This window comes from Nicotiana sylvestris, chromosome 5 (assembly GCF_000393655.2).
Source record: "Nicotiana sylvestris chromosome 5, ASM39365v2, whole genome shotgun sequence".
NCBI lineage: Eukaryota > Viridiplantae > Streptophyta > Magnoliopsida > Solanales > Solanaceae > Nicotiana > Nicotiana sylvestris.
The window spans coordinates 164203350-164211917 of record NC_091061.1 but is presented as its reverse complement, the minus strand read 5'-3'; the positions used below and the strand labels follow the sequence as shown (position 1 = coordinate 164211917).

Sequence of the window (8568 nt, the reverse complement as noted above, 5' to 3'; positions counted from 1 at the left end):
TTGCATGAAGCAGATATAACATTATAATAGAGACAGTAAACAGATGATATAAATGTCAATATAACTGTACAAAGACATGATAATACAGCCATATGGACTGCCTAGTGAAAATGGAAAACATGGCATTTCATATCCCCTCTGCCTTGAACCAAAGAAAAATCCCAAGCAAGGAAGGAAGAGAAGAAGAAATAGAAGAAGATGTATAACATTTGGTGCATATTGACCTTGATTGTTACTACCAGCAGATGGTCGACTGTTTAGTTGAACAAGAATTTTTTGTGCATAGGAGGCTTCTACAGGTGAATGTGCACTGAACCTTAACATGTAAGGATCAAGTTGCAAATCTGGGTTCAGACGCTGAAGTCGTGTGATGACGTTCATTGTAATATTTTGTTCCATGGCATCCTTTTGTTCGTTCAACTTTTCATGCATTCTTTGTTGCATCTTCTCTTCTATTTTCTCCATTTTCTGTTGCATCCTCTCATCAGAAGATCCAAGACTCCCTTTTTCCCCTTTTAACACAGTCTTGGTAACCCCTCGTCCATACAATCTCACGCGACCTGGATATTCAGGTCCCATGACTGATGCAAAAGCGTCATCTGAATGACTGCCATCTTCACTTTCCTGAGTTGATTGTATTCTCTCCATTTCAGCCTACAAACCAAAAATGCGAGAAAAAGGAGTTTTAAGTAACTAAAGTTGAATCAATAATTAAGAACAAATAAATAAGCACGACAAACTTTAAATTAGAAATTTCATACAATTTTACTAATAACATTGAAACATGTATACTCGGCCAAGTTTTCTTTTTCTTGTAGCCACAAACATGTCCTTACTTGATACAGTATATGAAGTATTAGAGATTTCCTTATTTTTTTCCTAGTTATATGAAGACAGGTATAAGAATCTTTCCATATAAAGTTAGTAAGTTCATAATTTAAAAAAATAATAAAGATAAAACATCAAACCTCGCAAATTAAAGCAAAAGGTGTTCTGCCAGCAGTGTGCGAACACTTCAACTTATTTCGATTCTTTGTATTGGTTTCGGATATTTTCTGCAAATAAAGGAGTCAACCAATAGGTGATTGATTTACTACAATTGGGAAAGCTTATAATTGAGAGAGTGAGCCTCCGAGTTTCATACTCTCTTATACAGTCTCTTCTTATAATAAACCACCCTATCAACTTAGTAGAACATCTCACAACAGCTGCAGTCACCATTGATGCCCAGTTTTTGTTTTGTTATTACATTTTTCACTGGGTTATTTATCTTGTCTACCTTATGAAAGAGGTCCCAGGTTAGTATAAACCTGCATCTCCAGTGGACTGACAGATTTACTTGTTTAAAACTGGGTAGAAATTGGATAGAAACTTGGCAGAATTTTTCTGAAAAATATTCGCCAGCATTTCGGAGCTTTTTGGACATTTAGAAAGAAAAATAAAAAGAAGAAGAAGAAGAAGAAGAAGAAGAAGAAGAAGAAGAAGAAAAATGAAAATAAAAAGTGCAAAAGCAAAACATACCTGTTGAAACTTGAAAGTTGTTGTTGTAATGTTGAAGAAGAAGAAGAAGAAGAAGAACCCTTACTCGACCAAACTGACTAGTAGTACTACTAATTTACTATATAAACATTTCAAACATAACATGGTAGGGCGGTAGATTGGGAAAAAGCAAATGGTCAGAATTGCTACAATGAAACATAACCAATTTCTGGAGTTCCTAGAGTTTGGATGAAACAGAACTATAGACTGTATATATTGGTGCCTTCCTGAAGTTCCTGAACTATAGTATGTATTCCAACCAAAGTATGTGGTATTAATCACAAAACCACAGAAAGTCAAAAAGCACATGTATACACCAACAACTGCTAATATCAAGCAGAAGTTGATACAAAATAGGTTTAAACGTATTATGCCCACTCCTAGTTACAACAATAGTAAAACTGTAGAATTAGTTTATTCTTGAAAGGACTAAGACCTTCATGTTCGGTACTATTTTACTTTTGATTTTTTTGACTCAGACACCAAAAAATAATTATGTTAAAACAAGAGAAGAGATTATGAATGTAATTACCTTGTGAGGATCGGAGTTCCAATATTTAAGAAGATCCTTAAAGTGAGATTTCGGAATATCTACTGGCCTATTCTCCATTCGAAGCTCATCATTCTCATAGGTTGTGAAGTGAGTTGTCTTAAATTGACTCTTATACTTTCTCCAAGCACTACAAACTGATTCAAAAACCCATGGTTTCGCCTCGTCAGGAATGTCATATGTTTCCTACAAATTTAGTGCAATTGGGTTAGTGTAAGAAATAAGAAATATCATCCATGTTTATTAGATATTGGGAACTTCATACCTTGATATATTTCCACATATCATCTTTTGTGTCAAGTTTCCTCCAATTAAATACATTAAGAGGACAAAAAGTCCCACTCCTTGCCAATGTGCTGAGGAAGCTACCCAACTCTTTTATAACCTCTATAGTAGGACCAACGGGTTGATTATACTCATTTAGAATGATTATTTTACGCTCTTTTCTACCATGAACCCTTGGCATTTGAGTACGGCCTCTTTTTCTTTTTGGCGAGGAGGGGCCTGCAATAGTACAAAACAAAGATAATCATTAATTACTGTTTTTAGTTAAGTTTATGATTAAAATTTATATATATTTGCCTTGTTCCTCAAATTGTTCAACTGCTTCATGAGTGGTAGAATCATCAGATCGGTCATGTACTCACTGTGATGCAGGTGTGATGAAATCCATATTCCCTTGTTGCACTTGTTCATCTACTCATTGTGTTGCTGAAGAGGTGCGATTCCGTGGCAGTTGCTGCACTTGTTCTTGCAATTGAGATCCACCTTCGGAATTATCATAGACAACATTATATACTCTGGCTTCATGCAATCCACAGTGATAAATTATAGTTCATTAACATAACAGGTTACGTGCTATGAGAAATGCTCATGGTCCGAAACGGGTTGAAACCATCACTTGAAAGACCCAATCTAACATTTCGAGCATCTCTAGAGAAGTCTGGGTGCAAAGAATCAAAAGCCTTCCAAGCTTCCCCATCAGCAGGATGTCTTATATTCCCATCATTGGGTCGTTCATTAGCATGTCATCTCATTGCAATAGCCGTTTCAGGACACATGAATATCCTCTGAAGCCTAGGCTTTAAAGGAAAGTACCTTAAAACCTTTGCAGGGATTTGAGAGCTTAATTTAGTCAAAAGACCACCACTCTTCCATCTTGAAGACAGACAAATAGAGCAATTATCGGCATTAGCATCTTCTTTCCAAAATAACATGCAATCATTAGGGCATACATGTATTTTTTCACAATGAAGACCCAAATCTGTTATCGTGTTTCTAGCATTGTTGAAAGATTCTGGTACTTGAGCAAAGGGAAATGTCTCTTTTATCAAGTCTAACAAATCAGAGATAGCCACATTACTCAACCCATGCAAGGATTTAAGCAAGTACAATCGAATAGTGAAACTCAGTTTACTGAAATTTTCACACCCCAGATATAACTCTTGTTTTCCTTACTCCAGCAATTTGAAAAACTTATTTGCATCATCAGATAGTCTTTTCCCTGCTCCTTCTTCATCCCCTGCTTGACCCTCTATATTTCTAAATGTATCATGAAGTAGTCCATCAGTATCGTCACGCATGGTAGAACCTTCATCATCATTGCTTGGATGAGGTGTATTTCTCGAGGAAAATCCTTCCCCGTGGAAAACCCATTTTGGTATAACCATTAACAAATCCATGAACAACCAAATGATCCTCCACCACATTTCTATAATACCAATAGCGATTCACGCACTTTTTGCAAGGGCATAATATTTCATTTCCTTGGGCGGTTCGTTCAAATGCGTTATCAAGAAAATCATTCACTCCACGGATATACTCATCCGTCCATCTCAAGAGATTCATCCAACTTTTATTACCATTATCCATAGATATCCTATATGATAAAAGTAAATCAACAAAACTAACCAAATAAACCAAAAGCATATTAATTTGACATTGACCACTGCTTTTAAGGGTGGAACTCAGAAAGTCACAAACACTAAAGCAATTTAAGACCTTTAAAAGTTAACTTCTTAAAAATCAGTGGATTGTGGTAGATTGAAATAGGATTTGTGTAATTACCTTCTCAATTTCCATCAACCAAACAGTTCTATTTTATAAGAAAAAATAATTGTATCATGAGAAAGTAGGGAAGTTACCAGTTTTAAAACACCACCAGATCCTTTCATAGAATCCCCAATATTCATAGAAGATATAAATGTCATTGAAAAATTACATAAAGATAGCCATGAACTTTAAGAAAAATGAATCAGAGGGAGTGATAGCAAATTACAAACTCTCAAAAACTTAGGTACTTTAAATTTCACATTTATCTCTACACTGGCATACAAGTCTCATTGAATATTTACTGGCATACACTTCTCTAGTTGGACTAAAAAGACTCCTTAAAAATACAGAACTGAATGCAAGTGTAATTGTAATAACTAAACCTTAGTCCAAGTAGTTGGTAATTTCTATATAGATAATTTTCTGCAATTGTGTATTCTATCTTTAGTTAGTTCAATCGATTCTGAGAGATTTTAGGTCTTCTGAACCAACCTCATAAGATATACCTCATCTCCTTTAGAACATTCAATAATCACAATGTCACACCTATAGAAGGGCATGTGGAGATCTACCTAGGAAGCGGCGAAACTATCACTTCGACCTTTTCATTTCCTCTTTGTGCTCTACTTGCACTGTTAATTGCTCATTTTTAAGCTCATTTTCTCAAATTGCATTAGTAAGATTCAGGTATCATTTCTTCAGCTCAGAGAGTAATATTCATAATATACGATTGAAACTGTAACACTAGAGAAATTGTAATATCTACTATATAAAATCAGGAAGGAATTCATAAAATCAGCATTAGGAAGGAATTATAAAATCAGCAGGAAACAAAATCAGCAATAGAAAGGAATCTGTATTCATAAAATCAGTAGGTAAAAACACAGAACTAAAAACACAGGACTAAAGCATAAATTAAAGTATTAAACACAGAACCCAAAAGACTACAACATGAATTAAGAACCTTTTTTCCAAGAACTAAAAAACACAGTAAAAACGTATAGCAATGGTAACAAAAACAGTAAAAATGACCAAAAAGAGAGAAAATTACCAGGCTATGGTGATTTTTGGCTTCTATTATTCGAGCACAAATCTGATTTTAGAATTTGGGGATTTGGGGAAGGCTAGCAACTTTCCTTGATGATTTTGGAACTCTAGGGTTTGATGATTAGGATGGTCTAATGAAGAGGTATTTGCATAGATATAGAGAGAATAAAACTCGGCCAAGAGAGGATTTAGTAAATCTGAAACTCGACCATTAATCTGAAACTCGACAATATATTCTAGATATTGATTAATTCACCAGTCTTCAGAAATTCGATGAGGGATTTAGCTGAAAGAATTTCGATGAGAGATTTAGCTGAAAGAAATTCGATGAGGGATTAATCCCAATATCTAATCTGTATCTGTGTTAGGATTTAGTTGAAAGAAATTCGATGAGGGAGTTTGGATGTATCGATGAGGGGGGATACACCGGAGGTGGAGGGGTTTATTGTATTTACCTATTTAAAATTAGTTAAAAAATATAAAATGACAAGTCACTTGGCGGGCCAGGAAATTTTCAACGGAAAAAATGAGGCGGGAATGAACAACCGTTCCCATAGGATTTTTTTTCCCAAAGCCGTTCCCATATACATATCTATTGGGACGGTTTATAAATCCGTTGCAAAATAAATATCTATGGCAACGATTTTATTACAATTGCAACGGTTTGATGTCTAAAGTGTGCTAATGCCACCCAAATTCTATTGTAACGGTTACAACCGTTACTATATCTACTCTATGGCAATGGTTTTCGAACCGTTGCCAAAATAACTGTTCCCATAGGTCCATTTTCTGGTAGTGCCATTTCATATAGTACCGTTGCAGGCATGCAACCCGCTCCCATTTCATATAGTACCGTTGCAGGCATGCAACCCGTTCCCATTCATATGTTACCATTGCAAGCGTGCAACCCGCTCCCATTTCATGTATTACCGTTGTAGGTGTGCAACCCGCTCCCATTTCATTTATCAACACCATTCATAAAAGAATGCCAGCAAGGGAACAATAGCATAATAACAATATCCCGGCAAGTGAACAATAATATTACAACAACATCCAGGCAATGGAACAATAATATCACAACAACATCCCGGCAAGGGAACAACACTATCATAACAACATCCCGGCAAAGGAACAATAATAAAATTCTCATATGAAGCACGAATAAACCACAACAGAGTCATAAAAATTACAATACAAGACTCACGAGCATGCTTGACACCGACGTATAGATACTCATCACCAAGCTTATACGTCCTACTCCATAGTTAACACATAGCAAATAAGACACGATTCCTAATCCCTCAAGCTAAGGATAGACCAAACTCTTACCTTAAACTTCCACGGTCAACTCAAGCCTCAAACACCGCTTTTCCTTTAGAATTTGCCTCCAAATTACTTGTATCTAGTCCAAATTAATTTAACAACATCAATATATACTAAAGAATTCATACCCAACGCTTAATTATAAGTTTGTTTTTATCATTTTTCCCAAAAAGTTAAAAATCGACCCCGGGCCCGCTTGGTCAAAGTACGAGGTTTGGACAAAAACCCGATCACACATTCACCCACGAGCCCGAATATGCAATTAGTTTCGGAATCCGATCCCAAAAAGAGGTCTAAATTCCAATTATTCAAAAAGCCTTAACTCTACCTAAATCCCCAATTTCTACCATAAAGAATCATGATTTAGGCCTAGAAATCTAAGAAAAATCTCAAAACTTTCAAAGTATCAAATTTCACAACTACGGGCCCGAATCACATCAAACGACTTCCGTTTCTTACCTAATTTCATAGACGCGTCTTACATGTCATATTGAACCTGTACCGGGCTCCGAAACCAAAATACGGGTCCGATACCATAAATTTCAAATATAATCAAATTTCCAAAAACTCTTATATTTTCAGTAAAACTGTTTCTTTCAAAAATTCATTTCTGGGGCTTGGGACCTCGGAATTGGATTCCGGGCATACACCCAAGTCCCCATATTTTCCTACAGACCCTCCGGGACCGTTAACTCACAGGTCCGGGTCCATTTACCCAAAATGTACTTAAATTTAATTTTAAAGGCTAAATTAACATTTTCATCACATTTTCACATAAAAGCGTTCCGGATATGCGCCCGGACCGTGCATGCAAATCGAGGTGAGGAAAAAAGAGGCTTCTAAGGCCTCAGAACATAGAATTTACTCATAAATAAAGTGATAACCTTTTGGGTCATCACATCCTCCACCTCTAAAACAACTGTTCGTCCTCGAACGGAAAAGAAGTACTTGAGTCGGGGAAAAGATAGGGATAATAGCTCCGCATATCGGACTCAGACTCCTAGGTCGATGCCTCAGCAGGCTGACCTCTCCCCTAAACACGAACAGATGGGAAACTCTTCGATCTCAACTGACGAACCTGGCGGTCTAGAATAGCTACCGGCTCCTCCTCATATGACAAGTCCTTGTCCAACGGGACAGTGCTGAAGTCTAACAAATGGGTTGGATCGCCGTGATACTTATGAAGCATGGACACATGAAACACTGGATGCACGGTTGATAAACTCAGCGGCAACGCAAGTCTGTAAGCCACCTCTCCCACTCGAGCAAGAATCTCAAACGGGCCAATGAACCTAGGGCTAAGCTTGCCCTTCTTTACAAATCTCATCACGCCCTTCATAGGCGACACTCGAAGCAACACCCACTCGCTAACCATGAAAGCCACATCACGGACCTTACGGTCGGCATTACTCTTTTGCCTGGACTGAGCTGTATGAAGCCTATCCTGAATGATCCTGACCTTGTCCAAGGCATCCTGTACTAGATCCGTACCCAACAATCGAGCCTCTTCCGGCTCAAACCCTCCAATTGGGGACTGACACCGCCTACCATACAAAGCCTCATAAGGAGATAGCTGGATACTCTACTGGTAACTATTGTTGTAGGAAAACTACGCTAAAGGCAAAACCTGATCCCACGAGCCTCCAAAGTCAATGACACAAGCTCAGAGCATATCCTCCAAAATCTAAATGGTACGCTCGGACTGCCCGTCTGTCTGAGGATGAAATGATGTGTTCAACTCGACCCGTGTGCCCAATCTTGTTGAACTGCTCTCCAAAAATGCGAGGTAAACTGCGTACCCCGATCAGAAATGATACACACGGGCACACCATGAAGACGAACAATCTCACAGATATAGATCTCAGCTAACGTCTCGGAAGAATAGGAGACTGCCATAGGAATGAAATAAGCTAACTTAGTCATCCTATCAATAATAACCCACACTGCATCAAACTTCCTCTGAGTCCGTGGGAGTCCAACAACAAAGTCCATAGTGCATCCACTTCCGCTCGAGAAGCTCAATCCTCTGAAATAAACCACCAGGTCTCTGATGCTCG

The 8568-nt window shown here is 37.6% G+C and overlaps 1 protein-coding gene across 3 annotated transcripts; it reads right to left on the bottom strand.

Moving 5' to 3' along the window:
* On the bottom strand, positions 1 to 5612 carry LOC104219235 (uncharacterized). 3 transcript variants are annotated; one of them, XM_009769878.2, is made up of 6 exons: positions 5193 to 5612; positions 2672 to 3968; positions 2355 to 2593; positions 2072 to 2275; positions 969 to 1055; positions 1 to 654 (listed from the first exon to the last, which is right to left on the bottom strand). In XM_009769878.2, the coding sequence occupies exons 3-6, from the start codon at positions 2553 to 2555 to the stop codon at positions 22 to 24; spliced, it is 1125 nt and encodes a 374-aa protein (XP_009768180.1). In that variant the 5' UTR covers positions 2556 to 2593; positions 2672 to 3968; positions 5193 to 5612; the 3' UTR covers positions 1 to 21. The 3 variants fall into 3 exon arrangements, with proteins under 3 accessions (XP_009768180.1, XP_009768178.1, XP_009768179.1); XM_009769876.2 differs by having other exon boundaries at positions 2737 to 3968; XM_009769877.2 differs by lacking the exon at positions 969 to 1055 and having other exon boundaries at positions 2737 to 3968.
* Positions 5613 to 8568: the final 2956 nt, after the last annotated feature.